The 24,679-nt window shown below is 47.9% G+C and overlaps 4 protein-coding genes and 1 long non-coding RNA gene across 5 annotated transcripts in view; 3 read left to right on the top strand and 2 right to left on the bottom strand.

Moving 5' to 3' along the window:
* The window catches only part of LOC142898370 (NLR family CARD domain-containing protein 3-like), a 417,525-nt gene that overhangs the window by 175,140 nt on the left and 217,706 nt on the right, over nucleotides 1–24,679 (top strand). The window lies entirely within an intron of this gene.
* LOC142898405 (NACHT, LRR and PYD domains-containing protein 12-like) overlaps nucleotides 1–24,679 on the top strand; it is a 143,863-nt gene that overhangs the window by 65,820 nt on the left and 53,364 nt on the right. The gene's annotated exons all lie outside the window — the stretch shown is intronic.
* LOC142898423 (transmembrane protein 116-like) lies at nucleotides 1,693–5,011 on the top strand (the record flags this gene model as incomplete). The annotated part of the gene is made up of 7 exons (XM_076041354.1): nucleotides 1,693–1,854; nucleotides 2,997–3,119; nucleotides 3,357–3,416; nucleotides 3,561–3,651; nucleotides 3,745–3,824; nucleotides 4,012–4,209; nucleotides 4,850–5,011. Coding segments are annotated over 7 exons (876 nt in total), but the record flags the coding sequence as incomplete, so codon positions are not given.
* Nucleotides 6,665–7,099, bottom strand: LOC142898412 (uncharacterized). Its single transcript, XR_012928585.1, has 2 exons — nucleotides 6,947–7,099; nucleotides 6,665–6,867 (listed from the first exon to the last, which is right to left on the bottom strand). It is a non-coding gene; the product is annotated as an uncharacterized LOC142898412 (long non-coding RNA).
* Nucleotides 16,739–19,937, bottom strand: LOC142898426 (tripartite motif-containing protein 16-like). The gene has a single exon (XM_076041357.1). The coding sequence runs from the start codon at nucleotides 19,231–19,233 to the stop codon at nucleotides 17,569–17,571; it is 1,665 nt and encodes a 554-aa protein (XP_075897472.1). The 5' UTR covers nucleotides 19,234–19,937; the 3' UTR covers nucleotides 16,739–17,568.

The following is a 24,679-nucleotide window of genomic DNA, read 5'->3' as shown; positions in this document are numbered from 1 at the left end:
TTACATGACTTATAGGAATAGTGACTGGTCACAACTTTAATTGTCCAACATATTTCTGCTTTAAGTGTTGGATTAGAGCTCACATGTGAAACTAAATTGGTTTGGGTCTTGTTGGTTGATTGATGGGGATTTGAAGACCCCGGGGGTGGTAGACAGGGAGCTGTTACTCCACTGGCTGCTTCCACTGCACTCTCCATACTCCTGGTTGCTGATGTGGATGTAGCAGTGTTTGATGGCTGGCTTGTTGGCTGGAAAAAAGTCCACCACTGTAGGACCTGGGTTTTGAAATGCTCTCAGCAGATCTTGATGCTTTTTTCCTTGGTCTTCCACCAAAGACAAGAGGGATTTGTTGTTTTTTTTTTTAAACTTACTCTCAAGTATCAGTAAGATGCCTCCCCCCCCCCCCCCCCCGCACACACACACACACACACACTGTCTTTATCTCGTATAGGTCCATACAACACCGCACTCAGAAAAAATAACTCATTTACAAGAACACCTATTAAAAAAAAATACGCTGGAAATGACTGCAAATGATGTAGTACCTATGCCAGGCTTGGAGTGGCGCCACAAGTTTATTCCGGCGGAAAGGCGGAAGAAGAATAATAATAAGAAGTAGCAGAAGAGGAGGAGGAGGAGGAGGAGAAAGCAGCGCACCCGAAGCGCGTCACATTAAGAAGCAGGAGCTCTCTCAAGACTTAGAAAGAAAGAAATATCGCTGGTGAGAAGACGGTGTGGATAAACGACAGAGTTGAACTTCTGCTTCGAGTTACTTTTAAACACAAACGTGGTCACGTCAACAGGCAGCTGTGAACAAGCGAGTGCGTTGCGCACGTAATTACTTAGTTATTATCGCGAAATGACATTTTAACGGGGGGATTTTTTTTTGTCGATGTATCACAAACAATAATATATTGCCCATCCTTTGGCAAGACACCCGCAGCCGACCGATCGCGTAGACTTGTCTGGTTTGGAGAGCACGTACCAACGCTGTTTTAACGAGCAGCGGTTTGTGCTGACTCCGCCCCCGTCACAAATTGCTCACCGATGGGCAGTAACTTTGTGTCACATCCCCCTCTCATTCTCATCTGCTGTGTTAATTGGTAACACAGACATAAGTTAAAGTTACTGCCTCAGCGTTTTAAGTGTGTCGGTACGCAGTACCAGCAATTCTTGATTTAGACTCTGGGGTGCGGGACTTCTAAATGGGTTCATAGAGACCTGTTCTATGTAACTGCCCGGCCAGCCTCACAAGCAGAAGCCTAACAATAATAACGTTACTCAGCCTCTGCTGCGGTCAAAGTAAAAAAATATAATAATAATAATAAAACAATAAAAAAAAAAAACGTGCACACGTACGCTTAGCACATAGCAAAACTTAGCTGGTAAAGCTAGTATAACAATTAGCATGTAGCCAGTAAAATACACTTGTGTGGCTTACCTTTCATATGGCTTGACAGTGCAGACACTCCCATCGCAAAAAGCTGTATTTCTTTCTTGCAGACTCTGCAATAAGCCGTACGTTCAAACGTGAAATCTCCAGGAAGCTCCAGGTGGCGGCGCTCTGGTGATCTGAGTCATCGTGACTCGTCCGTACAGACAGTCAACAGAGAGAAAAGTGAGCAGCGCCCCCTGCTGGGTGCCCGGTGCCCTGCCGTGCTGTGTGAAATGTTGAGTGAATTGCTCCTTTAATTCTTCTTCTTCTACTACTGTTCCCTGCAGCTGCAGCCGCTGCTGCTGCTCAGCCTGTCCGACCTGCTGCTCGCCCTCTGCTGGCTGGTCGGGGCGACGCTCTTCTCCCAGCGCTGCAGCAACGTCAACACGCTGTGTTACCAACTGCACACAGTGGAGCAGGTAGGCTGCGACACACACACACACACAGAGAAAGGAAGAGTCACATGACCTCTCGCCGTCTCTCTGCCGGGTCAGCCCCCCCCACACTCTCAGAGCTCAACGGTGCGAGTCACATGACCCACTTTGTGAAAACACCACTTCTGCTGCGGGGCTTCCAGGGGGAACTTTCCACTCACTGGTTCCGACTCTTCTCCTTTCTGCCAGCGTGACAGTGTCTCCACCTGCTCAGCGGCTGGAACCCACCTGATCGCTTCCTCCCTCACCCCAGTTCCTGCTTTCACACCCCAGACGAGCAGCAGCCCAGTGTGCCCAATCCAGGGGTTTCCCCTCCTCCAGTAGAGTCAAGCCAACCAGAACCCCCTGGGAGCCTCAAAGCAAAATTTTAAGGGCGTCTCATATTTTTTTTTTTCAAAAAGCAAAAAAATAACATATATTATTGTCACTAACGGTCACTTAAATGTCTTGAAGATCACATTGTCTAAAATGAAATGTTTTAAATGATTATTTACAAAAGGGAAGAGGGAGAGGCGGGTTTCCACCTGGCAGAAGAATGAATGAAAGGTGATGCAAGAAGCTGCAAAGATGCATCCATGATATATTGTAAGGTTATTGATGGGCCTCCTGCATGTTGAGGACATTCAAATCGGTATTGATAGATTGATTTACTTTACTGATGCCAAATTGGGAAACGACTGAGTACCAATCAGGAGGATGGGGGAAATATTGAGGGATATTTCTCTCGGTTCAGTTTGACCAGCAGCAGCAGCAGTGGTGGTGAGGCTCCCTCAGGTGGAGTCACCACCTGCTGATGGTGGATGCAGATGGTCCAGCAGCTCCAGCAGCACCTCCAGGAGGAGATGCTGCAGTTTGTGGAGCTGCAACGTCCCTCCTAGTGCCTTGTGACGATTTGTCACCTTGACCTCTGGCCTATTGAGTCCCAGAATGTGCAGCTGCCTCAGCGAGCAGCTGTACATCCTGGTACTTTCAGGACCCGCTCTCTCCCCACTGGTTCCGATCCGATGGAGATCTGGGTCAGCTGGTCTGCAGAGCCGGGAAAAACATTCCTGACCTACATCCATCACAGGCTCCGCCCCCTCCTGTCACCCTCTGTTGCCTACTGATTGGTCCTGTTCCGCCCTCAGATCCTCTACATGGCCTCCTTCCTCTTCACGCTCCTCTACATGTGGAACGTCTATGTTGGCATCCGGGAGAAGTTCTACGGCTGCAGCGGTGGATGCGCCCTGAGGGTATGGGACTCTGAACGGGTGAAGGCGGCAGGACAGATTGCGGCGCTGTTCTCAGGGTGAGAGAGGGAGGGACGGAGGTGGAGCCAATCACGGTTGGCTCACTCACTCAACTACTCAACTGTAGCCACGCCCACAACTTTGTAGCCATGGCAGGGACAGTAGTAACAGGCCCAATTCTTTGGCGTTTCTTTACGCTCGTTAGTCTCGCTCGCTACTAGGTGTGAGTGGTTGACGCCCCACTTCCTGTTTTGGCAGGCTATTCCTGTGCTGATGATGCTGCCCGTCTTCATCCAGGGGAACCTGAGCGACTGCCAGGCCAACTTCAGCGAACCCTACAGGTGAGGCGGCAGAACACACCCACCTGTGTGATGTGATGTGATTTGACTTGTGTGTGATATAGTGTGTGTGTGTGTGTGTGTGTGTGTGTGTGTGTGTGGCTGCTGCAATGCTGTGCTGTAGGTGCCTGCTCATGCACACGGGGCGACCTTCTGGCTGATGGACCGGCAGATGCTGCTCTACCCACCGGTCTTCTTCTGCTGCTGGGGTCCAGGTGGGGGTGGCTTTGTGTGTGTGTGTGTGTGTGTGTGTGTGTGTGTGTGTGTGTGTGTGTGTGTGTGTTCCTGACTGTGCCCTCTGTCACCAGCGGTGGCGCTGGCGTTGGTCCAGGTGGTGGAGCCGTCGGTGGCTCAGGGTGCAGCGGGTGTCGCCCTCTACGTCTCACAGGTGGGTTTTCACCAGGACCACCATTCATTTTAATCTAGTCGCTCACACAGCGCAAATCAACTGGAAAAGTTTTTGGGTGGGTGTGGCTTCATCAGCTGGCTCCTCCCTCTGCTCCCAAGCATGGATTTGAAAGCCACGCTACCACCACCGACTGACCCCTCCCTCTTCTGTCTGCCCCTCCCCCCAGGCCTTCACCTCGGCCTCACAGGGCTTCCTCAACTGTCTGGTGTACGGCTGGACCCGCCTCCTCCGCCGTGGCCCCGCCCCCTCTCGGGAGGCTGACAACCAGACGCCGCTGCTGCGGGCGCAGAAGAAGAAGAGCAGCAGCAGCAGCTACCAGGCGCTGAGCGGCCAGCTGACAGGCCAACGGACCGCCAACCGCCAGGTGGTTCCTCTTTCGGGGAGGTGGGGGGGGCACCATCGCGCTCTGGAACAGAGGCTCCGCCTCCAAACACTAAACTGCTGAGGCCAGAAGAAAAGGGAAGAAGTAGGAGATAGAGGGGGAGGGGGAGTTCCAGCAAGGGGGAGAAAACAAGACTCGAAAGAGGATGACATGACTGATGTGACTGACGTGGGGTTGGGGGGGTGGGTGTCATGTGACCAGGAGCAGGTGTGACCTCTCTTCAGAAGGTCACCGGAGTTCTGCAGAACCTCAACAACACTGACTGAAGAACTGAAATGTCACCACCTCCAGCTCAGAAGGTCGGACTGAGGAATTCCACCTTAGCCCGCTGTTTGCAGCCTCCCACTGACACGTGGCCGTCTCAGGGGGTTCCCGGCTCCCACCGGATCTGACAGGGCCTTTAGCGTTAGCCGAGCTAGCGCGCAGGTTTGTCCTCGGACGGCAGCTAGATGCTAATGCTAACTTGTGTAAGACTCTGCTTTGAGGGGCTGGTGTTCAGCTCTTCCTGACCTGCTGAGTGTTTGATGCAGTCGACGATGTTCTTCTGAGCAGATCAGAGGAAGCAGTCGTTAAAGAAGTGAGTTTCACATCCTGTTTGTCCGACCGCTTTCGGCTTGTTCAGTGTTCAGTGTGCAACGATGTGACTTCAATGGGGGTGCTGTGTGACAGCAACAACAACAGCAAGGTTCTAAACGAGCCGAGTTGCGTGACCTCCGCGCGATGCTCTGCGCTGTGCGGCGGCGGCGACAAGCGGCCGTCTGTTCATGTGCACAAACACTCCTGATGAGTTCCCAACAGTGTTGCCAACTTTCATTGAGAAAAATAAAGGAGGCCTCCGTCCCTCCCGCAGTGCTCGGGGCCATGACCATCACAGCCAGTGGCTCCCAGTAGGGGTCGCTCACAAGTTAAAATGTCAGTTCGTAGTTCTTAGTTTGAACTTTGTTACCAATAGATTAGAAATGTTGAATGCTGAATGTTTAAATAAATAATAAGTACAACTCAGGATAGTGATGCTGCTTGTACCACCACACACAACTTCATGTCATTCATCTGCCGTTTCTTCATAACGGAAAAACCCTAAAATTCCATGTGTGCAAATAACTCAAGTGTAAAGCCTCTCCTTCTCACTGCCACATCCATCTCCCATCAGCAGTCATCACTTCAACACCCTTTTCTTTTTCTTGTGTGTGGAACAGTAGACCACCTCTCTTTTCACGGTTACTTCCTTCTCCAGGTGCATCTCTTCATACTTCTGGTAGCACCGGCTGTGTCTCAATTCAGGGTCTGCATCCTTGGAAGGAAGCGTCCTCCGTCTGAAGGAAGCGTCCTCCCAAGGACCCGGCCCAGAAAGAGCGACCCAAACCCACCTCCCCGGTAACCACACGGGACGGTCTAGCCTTGGGCGTATTTCCTGGTTGCGTCACCGCCGTTCCCTCCTGCTGGCCAACCCCGGAAGTGACGTTTTCATATCATCAAGCTAACCATTGGTTCACCATCTAACAATGGCGTTGGATGCTCAAATCAGTAAAAACCCTACGTTAAAAACTGAATATTTGATGTGTAATTTCAATACTTAAATTTATACGTTGCTTTGCAGCAGCACGCAAAGCACCCTGGGATACAGAAGGAGGTGAAGGATAGTAGCGGTGTAGCCTTGGAATGGGCTAACAGTAGGACACATTCCCAGGACGCATTTGGAGCATCCTTCTGACTTTTGGGAATTGGGAGGAGCCTTCACGCAGTGCTATGACGCAACTTCCTTTCAAATGCAGCCTTGGAAGGATGCAGAGCCTGAATTGAAACACAGCCACTGAGTCCCTGTCTGTCATTCAAAAGATTGCGTTAAACTCTGCACAGGACTGCACAAAGTGGACAGTGTTCAAGAGCCTTGGCCATTTTTGATTGCTGCTGAAAAGAACCAGCGATCCTGATTCACAGCCTCCTACTCCACGCAGCCAGTACGCAGTCGTTGTGAATGGGTGGTACAATGGTGTTGCCTGCAGCTTTGTAGATTACGGTTTTGAAAGCAAACTCTCTGGAAACGAATGTGAATTTGCTTCCAAAATAAATTCACGTTCAAGACAACTCAGAAACCCCATCCCAGATTGATTCCAAACAGGACGCACCATCTCACCATTTCATCCACAAATATGGGAAAATTCTGTATTTGAAAGGACGTTTGGCAACTCAGTAACATATATAGATACATAACATATTTAGTTTGCTCGCTGCTTTAGTTAGCCCCTTCAGTTAGCCCTTTCAGTTAGCCCCTTAGTTAGCTCCTTCAGTTAGCCCTTTCAGTTAGCACCTTTAGTTAGCACCTTCCTCTAACCGGGTGGAACCTGGTGGGAGGTCAACAGGTCACCAACTGCGTAATGAGCGGTAATGATTGATGTATTTTTTAATATATGTTGTTGCAAATTCACATACACGTTAATTAAAATGAGTAATTGCCCTTTATTCAAGAGAAAATCAAAATGTGTTGGGCGTTTTTATTGGCCAGTCTGTTCCTCCTCACGGCTGCATCATTGTACCAGATGCGTGGTGGCAGTTGGCGAAGATGAGGCTGTAGTTGGAGCCGCCGTCCGCCACAAACTCGGACACTGTCTTCGTCCCCTGGAAGTTGTGAGTGGCGACCACCTGAGGAGGAGAGACCCAGAGTGTCCAGGTGTCTGTGGGCGGAGCCTGTCCCCCTGCAGGTTCAAACTGAGAACTTTACCTTCTACTTGTTGCTCATGTGGTTGGCATCCACCACCACCGTCTGAGACGCAATGCCGTAGTTGTTTCCTTTGTGGATGAGATACCGAGAGCCGTCAGCTAGCGTCACCCTGAAACATCACACATCACGCACAATCACACAACAGCTGCTTGCTATGCTAGTAGCGGGGGCAAACTACGACAGGGGACCATATGCGGCCCATTCAGCTTTTTAATCCGGACCTTAAAGTGAACTTGAAGAAATGATATTAACAGTCAGTCAGTCAGTCAGTCATCAAACAGCTGTAGTTCCTCCATGTTTGCAGTGTTTTCAGAGTCATTTCAATAAACACCCTGGTGGTGGGGCTTCAAAGACACTGATTTGGTTGCAACTTTGCTTTGCTTCATTTTCCATTGACACTGAAGCAATATGTTTTATACACAGAGTGGGGCAAAAAGTATTTGACAGCCAACAATTCCCACTTCAAAAGATGAGAGAGGTCTGTAATGTTCACCATAGGTACTGTTGTGGAAAAGAGCGAAGATGCCGATGCAGGAATACTGGGATAATAAGTAATTTAATGACAAACAATAAAAAGGGGATCGGAGCTCCGAGGCACAAAACACAGTAAAGTGGGAGTGCGAGTGCGAGGAGGAAAGGAGGAAGAAGGTCTCTTATACACTGGACTGGGAGGGGAAGAGATAAGGAAGGGAAGAAGAGGGAAAACAAAGCACAGAGAATCAGCACAAGCTGACACATTTACAGCCTCCTCTGGTGGACCACAAGGAGAATGTCTCGAGAAGGTTATACTCTGAAACGAACAGATTACACGTGCTACTAGTGATCATATGACACAGAATACAACATAATAAAGAACAACCCAAGAATACATATTTCCCATTACATTCCCCCCTTTTGATAATACGAACTTACAGTTGTACTAAAAATAACTCTCTTTAAACATTAACCTATAAGCTATTGTTATGTATGCTAAAAACCACTACTAAAACTCTGACATTGCGTCTGTGCTGTATTTTACACAGAGTCAATGTCATCGACATCGTCATCCTCAATGATGAGATCTGGAAGTTCTGGGTACTCTGCAAACACATCGTTGTAGGTGTTGTTGAAATCACAATCAGGATAAGGGCAGCTGAAGCCCCACGCATCTGGCAATCCGTTAACATTCACAAACATCCTTTCTGACATGTCAAACTGATTGTGCGTGTCGGCTGTCTATCAGCCAGTCAGATCAGAAGTGAGCACCTTGTTGACACAACGCTTGATCAGAGGAACAAAACAGCAGGTGATAACCGAAATGACAATGAGAATAGCGATTACAGGAGCGAGCAGCTTTATTAACCGCCTTGGTCAGACATCTCGGCAGCAGAAAGTTTCTTGCGGCTATCTAAAGCCTTGGAGATTGCTCCGCCATCTGCAGCATTATCTGGAATGTACGTACAGCAAGACGTGCCTACAATGTGACAAACACCACCCTGGGGTGCAGTGAGTAGGTCTAGCACCATACAATTCTGAAGGACCATTAGACGAATAGCATTTAGCTCCTGGCTAATGGACGAGGTAGCATTCAGTGTCAAGTTTGTCAACTGCAATAAATGGTAGTGAAGTGTATCGGCGAATAAAATAAGTTTTCCCACCCCTGTCCAGGGGAACAGTGAAAGAGAAACTTTGGCAGATTCTGGAAACACTTTGAAATCGTCAGGAACATTACTTCCCCACATCGCGTCATGCAAACAAAACAGTTCACATGTCCTTGAGCTCGTGCTGCAGAGTTTGCGTAACGCCACCAGAGATTGGTTGCGTACGGGTGTGCAGGAGTCTTCAGGGAATGAGTGAGCATGTCAGTTGTGGCCCATCTTTTGGGTCGGTCAGCCCGTCCTGGCTGCCCAACACTGATGTTCATGTGAGGTGTACTGTAAGGTGTGGTGCGAGGTGAAAAGGCAGGTGAAACAGCAGGGTGTGCTGGAACAGGAGTGCCGGAGGCAGTGATGGTGGCGCACCTTCTCCTCGGAAACTCTCCGTGCGTTCGAAGCACCAGATTGTGAAAACGATGATCCAGCTGATGAGGGCCAGGTAGGCCAGCGTGCCCCGTAGGCCGCAAAAGCCTGGCCGGCGGAAAAGGTGCCATGACACCGGACGTTCCATCTTGCTGCTTTCGTTGGAGTGAAACGTTTTGATTCACTTTTCACTCGTCAGCTCCCGGCGTCCTCGGCGTCCTACAGCGACAGGTGGTGATCCGGCCCGTGGCTCTCCTCCTCCCTCTGAAGTGCCCTCGTCCGCTCCCCGGCGACGACTCGCTTGCCTCGGCTCGCGTGGATCCAGGTGGCCCTCTCGGCAACCTTGACGGCGGTTTGCGTCACCAGGAGCACTTGGAACGGCCCCAGCCAGCGACTTGCTCTCCAGCTCTTTCTCCGGAGGTCCTTCAACCGGACGTAGTCGCCAGGCTTCAGGCAGTGCAGCGGTCCCGTCGCAGCCTGAGGCAAAACAGCGGACACTTGGCGCCTTACGTCTGCTAGAGCGGATGCAAGGTTGGAACAATAGGTTAGTATTGTGTCTTCACACAAGGCCGTGGAGGGGAGTGCCTTTCCTCCGGTAGTCATCCCAATCTGGGGAGGAGCTGCAAACAAAACTTCAAAAGGACTGAGATTAACGCGTGCGCGTCTCCTCATTCTCATGTACATCAGGACAATGGGAAGAGCTTTTGGCCACGGCAGGCCAGTGTCGGCACAACATTTGGCTAATTTGCTTTTTAACGTCCCGTTCTCACGCTCTACCACCCCACCACTGGCAGGGTGATAAGCACAATGTTTCCTGAGGTCAATGCCAAACAGTTTCCTGATTTAATTAAGCGCCTCGTTTGTGAGATGTGTCCCATTATCACTGGATATTTTGTTTGGAATTCCCCATCTGGGAATTATCTCAGTCAGCAAGGCCTTGGCCACGTCGTTGGCTGATTGTGTGGTGCTGGGAAACGCTTCGACCCATTTCGACCACATATCAACCATGACCAGACAATACTTTTTCCCTGCTGACGGTGTCAATTCGATAAAGTCCATCATGACATGTTCAAACAGTCTGGTTGGAGCCGGGTGTGCTGCTATTGCTGCCATCTTGACTGGTCGTCCTGCATTTTGTGAGAGGCAGATTAAACACGCTTCACAATGCTTTTGTGCTACGACTGAAAACCCTCTAGTGAACCAAAATTGATTAATTAATTCCAACATCCCCCCTTTTGACACATGGTCTAACCCATGCGTCAATTTAGCGAAATGTGAAAATAAATGTTTTGGCAGACACGGGTTACCGTTCTACCGGTCCTACCCAAATGTCAGTAACATGGTCCCAGCATGCACCGGCGGAGCGCCAAGCGGCCTTCTCCTTCGCTGTGGCGAGGGACTGCATCTCAGCCAGCTATGCATCAGCCTCCTCAAATGAGGCTGTCATCATCGGGGCTGACGAGGGTGCAGGCTGCCTTGCAGCGGACTTTGCTGCCGCGTCAGCTCTGGCGTTGAATTGGGAAACAGGGTCACGAAGGTTAGTGTGAGCAGAACATTTACACACTGCTATTTGGGAGGGCAAAAGTATGGCCTGCAAGAGGTCAGCAATAAGCACATGATTTAAACACCGGCTTCCCGTCTGACTTGAGGAAGTTCCTGCATTTCCACAGTGCCCTGAAGTCATGAACGACACCAAACACATAACGGGAGTCTGTGTAGATTGTGACAGACTTGCCCGCAGCACATTTGCATGCTTCAGTTAGCGCAACCAGCTCTGCCCCTTGTGCTGAGAGGTGACATGGAAGGGAGTCAGAGCAGATGACCTCCGAGTCGGAGACAGCTGCGTAACAAACTCTGTTGGCGCCTTTGTCGTCCCGGAACGCTGAACCATCAGCGTAGAAAACAAAATCAGCATTAGCAAGGGGTTCGTCAGGTCAGTTCAGGTCGGGGGGAGAAAATTGTGTCTAGCTCTGCTATGCAGTCGTGTGTGGGTGGGGCACGTTCGGTGCCCTGGCGTGGACAGCAGCGTTAACTGCTCTCAAATCTTGAACAAACCTCCAGTCATCACGTTGAGGAGGAACTCTGGCCTTTTTTACAGGGAACATGGGCGTGCGCACTGGCGAGTCGGGGCATGGGACAATGACACCTGCTTCGAGAAGAGAATCAAAAACAGGAGTGATCCCTTCAACAGCTTCTGGCTTGAGAGGATATTGCGGCTGGTTGGGCCGAATATCACTTTTGGGTGTGATCTTCACCGGTTCGGCACCTTTGATCAGACCCACATCGTATTTGTGAGCAGCCCACAGTGAGGAGGGAACCTCACTCAGTTCCTCGGGCAGCTGCGATGTGTCAGTGAAACATGCAAAACTCGTGTTGTGGCGCTCGCTGTCACGTGTCTCTGTCAGGTGCAGACAGTGAAGAGCCTGTGTTTCCAGTGGAAAATCAGTCTTATGCACATTCAGGGTGGGGGAGTAAAAATGTCCCCGCTCCTTTTGGTGCCAGTCTTTGGTCGACAGGCATTTCGTCAAAAACGGACCTAGCTCCTTCCACTCATCGCCTGGACCCTTGGAAAGTGAAATGTGTGGGGTAGACCCACGGACAGAAAAAAAAAAAAGAAATGCACTCTGCTCTGGTGTGAGTGAAACAGAGGCAACGCATCGTTGGGGGCCCCAAAACAACGTAGAAACAAAAAGGCCATCATTCACGCTTGAAAAAAATAAATAAATAAATAAATAAATAAAAACTGACTCTCAAACACACTGTTTCTTTCATCCGTCACACTGGCTGTGCAGTGCAAATTAGGAGCTTTCATGAAGTGAGCATCACCCGGCACCTTATCGTTAGCCGCCACTATCAATTCTTCTGAGGCCTCGAGGGGAAGCAACCCCTGATAGACATGCAAGAGAGGCTTAGGAATTTGAGCCAAGGTCGAGGAAGATAACGACCTGGCAACAATCAACCCGTCGGGGGTGGAGATGAGATTCATGCCCATGGCTAGAAGCAAATCTCTTCCCAACAAATTCATCGGACACACTTCTGACAATACAAAGCTGTGTTTAATTTGGTTTTGTGATGTGCATGTCTCGTCGCCGTAGTCAATACAAGTAAGTGGAGTGGTGAGAGGCTCTCCCTTCTTCGTTCCAGCTGCTCTGACAGAATAAACATATCTCCCACTTTTTTTTTTTACACTGGGGAAGTTCTTCTGCACGAAGGAGCGACAATGTTGCTCCGCTATCGGCTAGGAACGTGATATTTTTACTCATAATTCTAAAAGTGACCCGCGGCAGTTTCTCAAAAGCAGCTTCTTTATACAACGTGTATGTGGGAGGAGGCGGCACGTGACGACGCTCTAAACCTGTCAATGGTGCTCAAAATTTGGTCACGTAAATCAACCTCGAACTCTGTGTCAGTGTCAATGCATGTCTCACCGTCAGGCTGAGAGCAATCAGTCGAACCTAAATCATTGTCAGAAGAAAAATCATCATCAACATGTAAATCACTATACGTTTCCGAATAATCAACATCAGAATATGAATCAGTGTATTTGTCAGCAGGGGAAAGGGAAGTTAGAGGGGACAGCAAGCATTTCTTCATTGCAAGAAGCGTGTTGCATGTGTGTGTGTGCATCACTTCCCTGCGAAGACGCTGTAGGCCGGGGGTCCGTCTCGCCGGGTCCATGCCGTGTCCCCCACTCCACCCTCCCCCCTCAGCTGCTCTGAGTTGGATCCTCTTTTCCGGCCCTCGCGATCACTCTCTTGGCTGCGGTGGGCATGGTTCTGTCTGCGGTGTCTTCCTTTGTCAGGGCATTCTCTGGCCCAGTGACCCATTCGGCCGCAGATGTGGCACGCCCCCTTTTCGCCTCTATCTCCGCTAGTCGCCCTTCGTCGGTTGTCGTTGTTCCTGTAGGGCCGTCTCGCCGTGTCACTGAGGTGCTTCATCATGGTGAGGGAGGCACGCTTTATCTTCTTGTCCTCTGCATCGCTGGCCTCCTGCAGAAGCCTCTCAGCGTGCACTGCATGACGTCGGACCTCTGTCAGCCGGGCATCTTCAATCCCCACGCAGCAGCTTCTGTTAACTGCTTTGGCGATCTGGGGGAGCAGCCCTTGTCTGAAAGCAGTGATGAGGCTGGCCGTTTGGTTGACGGCAGTCCTGATGAACGTGGCGACGCTGCGGCGTCGGTGCTGGAGTGCGCAGGGTTGTACGGTGGTAGCGTTGGATGAGGGCAGGCGGAAGGAGGGAAGACAGGCAGGTCCGGGAGAGGGTCCCTCGGGCCTGTAAGAGAAGGATACAGACGATTTGGTGCATTTGAATGCTCGTGTGTGAGTGGCTCCTTTTCTCCCTCCTCTGGGGAGTGTGTGTGAGTGTGTGCACCCTCTGCCGTTATCTCTGTCACCCCTGTGCTCCAGCGCCCAGCGCTGTTCACACGTTTTTTCACTTGTTTCCTGTCCCTGACTTCTGCTTCAGTTTTCCAAAATGAAAAACACCTTTCATGATCTTTGATGATCTGAATTGCATATTTCTTTGTTTTTTGTTTTTTGTAATCTCTCCCTCTGCTATCTTCAATTTATCCCGGAGGTTTCTCAATTCCTCCAAACTCAGTGATCCCCCTGCTGGGAAATCATACTTTTCAACCCAAATTCCCAACATGTCAAGACAATCTGGACCATATTTTTTCCTCATGTCGTCCACAATTGGTCCCCGCTGGGGAACAGCAGCAGCCACTTTGCTCTGGTTCTTCCCCATGTCTAGCTAGACTTACCCCTCCCGACTTTTCACAAAATTTTCACAAAATTTCAAGTCGGAAAGTTACACAGGCGTCCCCGTGCACCCCTTTTTCTTACTAAGGCGCAAAAAGGTAGAGAAAAAACTCACCCCTCTGGTAGTTACCCACCAAAGGCGTCCGGCTCACTTGTGGAGCGGGAATTCAGTGTTGATTCAGAATCAACACCTACCTGACAGGCACGGTTAACATATGCGCTCCGTCCTGCCCCGGGACCGTTCGTAGACGACAAGGAAAACAACCCACTGGTCACTGATATGTCTGAGACAAGAACAATTACTTCTCACCCGATCTCTGAATCAGCACTTCCCTTCCAGGTTTGCTTGGATAGACGTGAAGCCGATCAGATCCACTCTTAGACGCCGATCCTCTCATCTCTGAATGCTTGGTTCGAGGTAGAGGGGGAATGAGGAGTTTCCTCCGTTCCTGGTCCCGGGCCCTCGACGTCCCAGAGTTTCACTGACGGGTCTTCAGCTATCCTGTTCGTGACGCCAAATTGTTGTGGAAAAGAGCAAAGATGCCGATGCAGGAATACTGGGATAATAAGTAATTTAATGAACAAACAATAAAAAGGGGATCGGAGCTCCGAGGCACAAAACACAGTAAAATGGGAGTGCGAGTGCGAGGAGGAAAGGAGGAAGAAGGTCTCTTATACACTGGACTGGGAGGGGAATAGATAAGGAAGGGAAGAAGAGGAAAACAAAGCACAGAGAATCAGCACAAGCCGACACATTTACAGCCTCCTCTGGTGGACCACGAGGAGAATGTCTCGAGAAGGTTATACTATGAAACGAACAGATTACACGTGCTACTAGTGATCATATGACACAGAATACAACATAATAAAGAATAACCCAAGAATACATATTTCCCATTACAGTCATAAATCGGGAAATATCGAAAAAGTCTCGGTTCGTAATCGCATGCGCGACTCACATCGGGAATCCGTCGGAAACCGTCTCATAAATCCACGCGTGCAGGCACTCAGATGGGGTTGCGACAGTGGTAAAGGAAGACCAAGGCTTTGAGGTTTTGATTGGTTGTTGTTTTTCTTCTTCGTCTTCTTTTTCTTCTACGTCTTCTTCGCTTTTTGCAAATAACGTTCTCAAAGGAACGGGAGGAAAATGGTTGCGCTTGAGTCAAGTGAACAAAAAATGGGGGGATTATAAAATTACGCAAACCTCGCATATTTTGCTCGGAAATCTGAGATTTATGCGGCGAAAGTGTCTTTGGAGAAATGCGACCCCCACCCCCCATGATTACACGTACTTTGACTGATTATGCCTTGAATTACGCCATCGCATAATGCCGTTTTTCTGGAGGGACTGACTAGACCACTGAGCAGTTAGTAGCAATAGCCAATCAGATCTGGAGTCTCCGATGGCAAGGTCAGCTAGCTGGCTTTACGCTGAACTTCACACCTAAGCATCCTGTGATTGGATAAGAAGCCCTGAGAACCTCGAAGACTGAACTCAACCTGGAGATCCAGTTGCCACCACGGTGAAGCCGTAATACTTGAAGAAGAATATAAAGATTTAGTTGCCGAACCATCTGCAGTTTCAAATATATAAACCGTGGTGCATTGAATTGGAGACAATGTTCAGTTTATTGGTGCAGTTTGGACAAGAGTTGAAGCTCATTTTGTGTTCATTTAGGGTTGATTAAATATGACGTCGCTAAAGGCCGAGGCTAGAAATGCATATAATATAATGTGAGAAAGTGAGCGATCTCCGCCTCCCCTTCTCACTGTCTCCCCCACGAGGACCCGGCGGCGTGGCGTTGCCCACGCGGGAGAGCGAGCGAAAGAGACGCTGTTTTACACGCACGCACACTCCCACACACACACACACACACACACACACACACACACACACACACACACACACAAAGTGGCACACGGGGTTGTGTAAGGGATTTTTATTTTGTATTTAATACGGTTTTTGTGCCCAGCCGTGCTTTGGGGGCGGAGGAACGGGTGCCGTGAGCAGGGTGTCGGCGTCGGCAGCGCGGAGCACCGCGACTCCCATTCTGTCCCATTTCCCAACCTGTAACAGTTTGTGCACTGGTCATTCATCTCTCACCATCATCTGTCACCATGCTGCTCACCCACACCTCACCTGCACCCGCTTGGTCCCGGTCGGCTCCGCTGCTCCTGGGCGGAAGCGCGTGCCGCTGCGGGGGTGGGGTTTTATGGAGCGCCGGCGAAGTGGAGTAGCCCATTGCCGTAAGGGGGGGTGTTGGTTTTGGTTTGAATGTGTAATTAAGGGGAGAATGTGGGGTCTATTTGTATTTAAGGGTTTGTATGTGTTAGGGGGAATTGTGTTCTGTTTATTGAAGGGTGTATTTCTTTGTGTTATTGTTTTGTTTTGAAATGTTCGACTTTGTCGATGTCACCACGGTTAGTGGGGTGGCCCAATTGGCAATAGGATGCTGCCCACTATAAAGGGGGCTCATTTTGCTGTGGGAAGGGAGAACTGGCTAGTCTGTTGTGAGACTAGGGGAAGGTGAAGGTGGCTCCTGCGGCTTTATTTATGTTTTTTTTTGGGTTAAAAGACTTAAAAGGAGGCAGGCACTTGACGCTGCCTGCCTCCTCCTTCAACTCCACCACCTCAACCCGGTCGGTCCAGATCCCCTTTTTCGTGGGGAGGCCACTTTGCCCCTCCACACAAAATATAATATAATATAATATAATATAATATAATATAATATAATATAGTAGGCCCTGCGATGAACTGGCGACTTGTCCAGGGTGTCACCCTGCCTTCGCCCTAAGACAGCTGGGATGGGCTCCAGCAGACCCCCGTGACCCTGAATAGGAATAAGCGGGTATAGAAGATGAATGAATGAATGAATAATATAGTAGTATATTATATTTTATATTATTTATTAATATAGCATTATATAATCACTATATATGAATTCACATGATCATGAGTGTTATGATGTAATAAAGTAAATACAATGTGAGTCAGTAAAGTACTCGTTCTCTACTTGTTCTGTAAAATAGTGGTGTGTGTGTGTGTGTGTTTGTGCTTGCGTGTGTGTGTTTGTGTGTGTGTGTGTGAGTGTGTGTGCATGCGTGCACACTTTTTTTCTCCTGTTTTTGCTGAGCAGCAGATGAAGCTGCTTTGCTAACTGTTAGTTGACCTTTGACCTTGTGCTGAGTTCCTGCTGACTCTCTGCCTCCCCCCCTGTGGTGAGCAGCTGGTACTGCAGCCTGACATCAGTCACGTCAGCTCATTGACTGGCACCAGTTCACTGCCAGGAAACACTCCCACTGCTCTCTGGATTGTCTTGTTGCTTTATTGCTTCAATTCAACACTTGATCATTGACTTGACATTGTTGTGCAATACAGACTGATGGCATATTTCATGACTTATTGATTGACTATTGTCACATTGAGCCAACAAGCAGAATCAAAAGACAAAATTCTCTCACAATATTTACATGCATTCATCTGATTGTTGACAAACGGATCAACAGTCAGAAGGTTGATCAGATGGATGAGTTGTTGAAAGGTCAAAGGTCAGCGGTGAAAGGTCCAGAGTGGAAACAGACCTCAGCTGTGTTTCCACAGTAATAAAGTTGTCATGTGGACTAATGACACATTATTAATCTGTGGGATGAATGGGCTGCAGAGGAAGAGAAACAACGTGGCACAAACATCCAGCAGCCGTGGAGACAAACATCAGGTGGACAACAGTCACCAGGAGTACAAACAGGAAGTGGCGTCCAGGCCTCGCCCACCCTGTGATTGACAGCCGGAGACACTGGGCAACAAAGGTGAAGACAGAAGAAGAATCAAAGGTGAGAATTCAGCTCAGAGTCTCTCTGACGACTTCAGTCACACTTTCATCAACTCAGCTGAAGAATCTGGACCAACATAAAGTCCAACATGTAGCGGCTGAGTGAAGGAGGTCTGGACTCTGTGGAGGAGCTCCATGGTTCCAGAGACGCTGTAGAAGGACAGAAGACCTGCTCTGTGGTCCAGGTACACTCCCACTCTGGAGGACCCAGGACCTGAGACATCAGTCCTGATGTTGTTGTGACGAAACACATATCCACCTGGGGAACAATATAAACTCCAGGATTTGTCATTGCATCCAAATGCATTTTCCTCTGACCTTCCTGCTCTGCTGATGTTCCTGTAGGCCACTGCTACATCAACCCACCCTCTCCACTCCACCTCCCAGTAACATCGTCCAGTCAGACCTTCTCTACTCAGGACCTGAGGCCAGTAAGTGAATCTGTCTGGATGATCACAATAAGACTGAACTTTCATCATGAATGTCACTTTTCTGTTCTCCTCAGATAATAACAGATCTTTGTTCACTGTGTTTGGATCCAGAGTGATTTGAGGTGAACATCTGAGGAAGTCCTCTCTGCTCCTGGGTTCTGGTACCTTCAGTAGAACATCAACGTTGCTCACTGTCCATGAGATGTTTGTCTGAGTGTCCATCAGAACTTGCTGTATTTCATCTCTCAGCTTGGTCACAGCTGCTGCCACGTCCTCAAAGTATCTCAGAGGACGGATCTCCAGGCTGGAGGAGTCTGGAGACGCACTGAGTGCTGGCAGTGAGGAGAACCTGTGGAGAAACTGGCTGTGGTCCAGTGTGTGTGAGATCTTCTCCAGCTCAGCGTCTCTCCTCTTCAGCTCCATCATCTCCTGCTCCAGCTTCTTCTCAAGCTCTTTGACTCCACTCACTGCTGCCCCCTGTGTGGATCTGACCTGCTGCTGCACCTCAGAGTGTCTTTTCTCCAGCAGACGGATCATCTGGGTGAGGATCTTCTCGCTGTCCTTCACTGCTTTATCAGCAGAGCCGTTGATGGACTCCACCTCCTTCTGAAGCACCTTCAGGTCTTCCTCTGTGTGCTGGATCTTCTGCTGGATCTTCTGCCTGGTCTCCTCCATCTCTCTCTGCCTCTCAGTCCTCTCTGCTGCTGCTGTCACTGTGTCGTGACCTTTATGCTCATCCACACAGCATAAACCACAGATGATCTTCTGATCAGTGCGGCAGAACATCTTCATCACCTCATCATGACGAGGGCAGATGTTCTCCTGGAGCTGCTGGCTGGGTTCCACCAGCTTGTGTCTCTGTAGGGGAGCAGCATCACGATGAGGCTGGATGTGAGAGTCACAGTAGGAGGCCCGACAGACCAGACAGGACTTGAGGGCCTTGAGTTTCCTCCCAGTGCAGACATCACAGGCCACATCTCCAGCTCCAGCATAGCAGTGATCAGCAGGAGCATCTTGGAGTCCAGTCTTCTCCAGGGTCTCCACTAGAGCTGCTAACAGGGTGTTCTTCTCCAGGACAGGCCTTGGTGTGAAGGTCCTCCTACACTGAGGGCAGCTGTAGACTCTCCTCTCCTCCTCTGCATCCCAGTAGTGTTGGAGACACTTCCTGCAGTAGCTGTGTCCACAGGAAGTGGCCACCGGATCCTTGAGAAGATCCAGACAGAGGGAACAAGAGAAGGTTTCTGGGTCCAGCTGAGCTGCTGCCTGAGCCATTTCACCTCTGAGAGACACTGACTGACTGACTGACTGACTGACTGGCTGATTGGCTGACTGACTGGCTGACTGGCTGAGTTCTGTTTCCTCAGAAACGAAACCAGTTTGACTTGAGGGGGAGGAAACAACCAGTCAGGGCTGTGATTGGCTGCAGGGAGCACAGGAGGCGGCTTCTAACCTCCTGACTCATTCCGAGAAGGGAAGTGGCAGGGTGTGTGTGTGTGTGTGTGTGTGTGTGTGTGTGTGTGTGTGTGTGTGTGTGTGTGTGTGTGTGTGTGTGTGTGTGTGTGTCCTTTGCTTTTACTGAAATATGTAATGTGTGGGCTCGCTGCAATAAAAGCCTTTGCTGTTGCTTTCTGCAGTTGTGTCAGGCCTGCGTGTCTAAAGTGCCAAGTCATCTTCTTATTGGCTGATCTGATGTCTTCCCACTTTGATTGTTTCAGCCCAACTTAGTTTCTAAACACAACTAAAGAGCTTTATGGAGCAATAAGAGCGACCACAGTGAACAACTGCAGTGAATCCAGTTTAGATTTTCCTCTCCGACAGGTCAAACTGTTGTTTTGTAGCATCTGCAGTTTTAAGAAGCGTGTGTCATGTGTGTATACATAGAAGAGTGGAGTGTTCAAGTTTCTCTTGTTGCTGTTTGACAAAGACTGGCTGTATTTTCATGCATTTTCTCTTTATTAGAAACTGATTGGGGTCAAATAAAGAAAGAAAAAAGCTTTTGGAGAAAGAAAGCAATGAAAGTTGCTTCATTGCAGACTTTTACTGATACATCTGTCCTGGACCAAGAACATTTCGGCAACCAACCATTTTTTTGACCGTCGTCCTCTACACCACGGCTTTCACAAAGCGTGACGATGTTGTTGACTTGAAAAGCTGATGCAATGAATGATGACATGAGTCTGATAAAAATGATGGCGTCACGCACGGCGGGGAAAGCTTGGCGTTTTAACGCTCAAAAGGAATGAAATGAACAGCATGTTGGAAGCTGGAGAAAGTCAAGAAATAATGAACAAGCGTGTTGAAGCATTGGATCATTATTTGGGGGAGTTGATGGATTTGCAAGTGGCTGTACAAAATCTCTTTTCTAACGGAGAGGAAAGGGAAGCGGATCATATGGACTGGGATGAGCCTAAATTGATACCTTTTCCACATTTCTCATCTGACATTACAGAATGGTTGACTGGTGATGTGGGAAAAGGAGATGAGCAGGATGAGCAAAAGAAGCGAGAGGAGCTGGGGGAGCAAGAAGAAGCAAATGCGCTATTGGTGGGGCCAGAGGACAGCGTGTCCCAGGCTAAAGGGCCCGTAAGCAAGCAGGGCTTCAAGCAAAGATGCCAGCTCCTCCTCAGCATCCTCTCCTTTATCTTCTGCATGCTGAAAGGCTGAGGCTGAACAAGCTGCTGTAAAGGCCAAAGCTCAGGCCTTGGAAGTCAAACATGCACACCATATGGAAGAACTTGAAGCTAAAAGCAAGAAGGGAAAGGCACCACGTGGAGACTGAACCGGCTGCAGCAGAAGCCAACATGCATGTATTCATGGGGAGTGTGATGTCACAGGCCACACCTGAACAACCACCTTCGTCATTAAAGCAACCGCAACCACCGGAAGCTCAACGGCCGTCAACATCAAAGCAGCTGAAGTCAGAAAACGTGACACCCTTACGCCAGTTCCAGGCCACTGGAACATCTACAGTATATAAAATTCCAGTAGCATCTCAAAAACATCCTCAAAGCCTGCAGCAGTCATATATTCCTCACCAAACTATACCATGTAAAGCAAAGGCAGAAAAGAAACCTCTGGGTTACGAGCAAAAGGATGAGCATGGCTCCTCCATCTCAACAAAAGGAAATCTAATAAATGAAGGTTTCCTTACTGGCGTGTTAAAGAGGCAAAATGAAATCACTGAATTGCTTGTAAAGCAACATCAAGCAGCTTTTCTCCCCGCCAGAGAGATTCCTGCATTTGATGGTGATGCCTTGCAGAATAACTCCATGTTTTTGTTGTTGTTAAAGTTTCCTTTAAAATAATTCATTTGAACTGTGAGACGCACAATGCATTGAGCAGTCATTCAAAATTTGGGAAACGGTTCGATTTATTTTGAAATAAATGAATAATTCATTGAAGCTGATTTATGTTTAAAACTGTATTTAAAACTGTTAAAAGTATTATTTTTTTTTAATGAAATAAATAAATAAATGAATAAATAAATAAATAAATAAATGTTTCGCTCTCCACCGAATGTAGCCAGTGCAGAGTTGCCCCACCTAGCCAATCAGTGAGCTGCGTGAGCCCCAGCTGGTCAGCTCGGAAGCGGAGCTGTGCGGGGTTGCAGCTGTTCTCTGAACGCCTCTATCCTCTGTTTTATACAACTCAATAAATGAACACAGCACAACGTCATTACTGTATTTTGTTTTTTTCTATGCATTTAAAGATTGTCTGCCGCTTGTAAGTGAGAGAAAATAATATTTCAATACTGTGCGAGTGGCCATGGAGCTGCCGTTAAGCCTGAAGCAGATAAAATATAGGTTTGAATATGTGCCCCCCCCCCCTCATTTGTTTCTGCAGCTGGGTCTGTCCCAGGGAGTTGATCTTTCTGTACTTCTGTGGCAAGGTGCAGAAGGCCCGGGCGGGCTTGGAACCGCAGACTCCCGGGTAATAGCCATGCACGCTTCACCATTTGGCCAAGGAGCCAGGGCGCATGATCAACTGGAGGCATACTGACAGGACCGTCCACTGTCACACTTCCAACAAGACATTTCCACTGGGAGCAAACTGCCACATAATACGTGACAAGAAGAACACACACACCACACACACATCACACATACACTCTCTCTCTCTCTCTCTCACACACACTCTCTCTCACACACACACACACACACACACACAGCATCATGTGACTTCCTGGAAGTGTGGGAGCGGTTGAGGCGGCTGGATGGGAGGAGCCACGGTGAGCAGCAGAAGCAGGAAGAGAAGCTGAGTTGAGGTTTTTTTTCTTCTGTAAATGAAGCCAATCATTTATTGTGAGTTGTTCCCTTCTTATTTCCAGCGGCTGCTCTCCCATTGCTAGCAGTAATGCTGCTACAGGAGTTGATTTCAATGCACCCGGACATCATCTTAAACACTCATATTGTACTTGATCTACTTTTTCAAGTGTTGAGCTCTTCAACCATAAACTATGGCCCCATAATCCAGAAGAGATCTGACTCATCCTATATACATGGATGTGAGGGCTTTTCTATTGGCTCCCCATTCTCATTACATTCATCACCTTTTTACATTGCTCCATCATTTTGGGAATGTGCACTGCCCACGTGAGTCTTTCATCAAACCATCTCCCCAGTAGTTTAAAGTGCTGCACCTTCTCCAAATCCTGATGATATCATTTGAACTGAACCTCCTTCCCAATTCTTTTCCTTGTAAAAATCCTTGCTTTGCTTTTATCAACTGAAAATCTAAATGCCCAACTATTGGCCCATTTCTCTACTTTTAAAATAGCTTCTGGCATTTTTTGTAGCCCATCATCTGCAAACAAAGAACAGCCCATCCCCTGTTGCACTTGTGAAAATACTTCATTGATCATGACTGAGAATAATAATGGACTCACAATCCTCCCTTGTGGCGTTCCATTCTCCAGCCTAACACTTTCTGAGTACTCATTTCCTGCTCTAACTTGTATCTTTCTATCTTGTAGAACATTTTTTATCCACTGCTCCATCTTCCCTCTTACCCCCGTTTTAAAAAGTTTCATTAGCAGCCCTTCTTTCCATAACATATCATATGCTTTTTCAGTATGAAAAAAAAAAACTATATCACACTTTCTGTATTAATCTGTGCTTTTCTTATTTCATGCTCTAAGCACAGCAGTGTATCCATAGTATTACGGCCCTTCCTAAAAGCACTGTGATATTTGACTATATACCCTTTACTCTCCAAAAAATACCTTCATCTTTTATCATTTTCTCCATGACTTTGCAAATATTTGATGTTGAGGAAATGGGCCTATAATTGATTGGCTGTGAAGAATCTTTCCCTGGCTTACTTATTGGAAGCACCACAGCCTCTTTCCAGTTGCTTGCTAATCTCCCTTCCTCCCAGACTTTGTTCTACAACTCCAGCAATACCTCTGTTGATGTTTGACTAAGGTGATTTATCCTTATATAACATATTTGATCCTTACCTGGAGCTGATGGCTTTGTCCTCTTTAAAGCTCCATTCAATTGTGCTTTAGTCAATGGTGTATTAATGAACTCCTCTGTTTCCCCTTCACAGTGCAAGAAAGCTTTATTCTCCCTTATTGTCCTTTTCCCTTCTTCACTAATATTTTCTCAACTATGAATTCTTCCTCATGTTTTCAGCAACATTGCAGCTTTTTCCTTCTCCCTTAGCGCTCTTCTAAAGCCTCTTTTAAAACAGGCCATCTAAACTCCTTTTTAAGCCCATTCATTCTTTGAATCATTGCCCATATTCTTGATATTTCTGTTTCCCTCCCTACTGAGTTACAAAACCTTTGCCAATACTCTTTCTTTGCACACTTTATGATTCTTCCAACCCTGGCTTGTGATCTTTGATATTCAATAAGACTCTGATCGTTATGATTCGGTTTGAAGACTTTCAATGCCTTATTTCTGCTTTGAATTGCCTCATCACACTCTGTTGTCCATCATTAGTGATGGGCGATAATGTCATTTTCAAATTCGATACGATATTCAATATTTTTGAGGTCGATATTGCGATATCGATATCAAAACAGTTTTTTTTTTTTTGTTGTTTTCTTTCAGTTAAAAAAACGTTAAAAATCACAAGACACGAGTGGCCTTTAATATATTTATTACAAAAAAATTAAAAACAATGAAAGAAACATTTTAAAGTGCAAATTTAAATAAATATAAATATAGAAATTATAAATATATACTATAAAGCGCTAAATAACTAAATAAATGTTGTTCAATAAAAAAATTATACAAAATATAAAAAACTTTGTAAAAAAGAAATAATTATGGATAAGTGTAACTTAAAATGACAATGAAAAACAAAACCTTTGAGAAACATTTTCTAACATCCTGAAAACAAATACTCTCAGGAAAACATAAACATGTCTAACCTTAGTTTGTTTTTGTTTGTCTTACCTTGTTGACATGGGCGGAGCTTCCGCCTTCCCCAGAAGTGTCACAAGCTGGCAAGCGTGATGCGTCTTCTCAGCAGATGTTATGGAGGAGTGTGGAGGACACTCCTGCTGCTCTTTCACCTCTCCTGGATACTGCTTCAGGTGTGCCAGGTGTTGGCCACGCCTCCGTAACATCTGCTGATAAAATGCCTCACACATGCCATCTTGTGTCACTTCTGGGGAAGGCGGAAGCTCCACCAAACCATGTCAACGACGTAAGACAAAAGAAAAATGAAGCTATAAGAAACCACTACACAGTGAACACAATCAAAC

Source organism: Nelusetta ayraudi, unplaced genomic scaffold (genome assembly GCF_046127955.1).
Source record: "Nelusetta ayraudi isolate G7.1 ecotype Tasmania unplaced genomic scaffold, CSIRO-AGI_Nayr_v1 ptg000064l, whole genome shotgun sequence".
Classification (NCBI taxonomy): Eukaryota; Metazoa; Chordata; class Actinopteri; order Tetraodontiformes; family Monacanthidae; genus Nelusetta; species Nelusetta ayraudi.
Note: the sequence above shows the minus strand (reverse complement) of the source record. Positions and strands in the feature narration are given on the sequence as shown.

Coding starts and splice junctions, on each gene's coding strand:
- LOC142898426 (XM_076041357.1), bottom strand. CDS start 19,233: ATGGCTCAGGCAGCAGCTCAGCTGGACCCAGAAACCTTCTCTTGTTCC.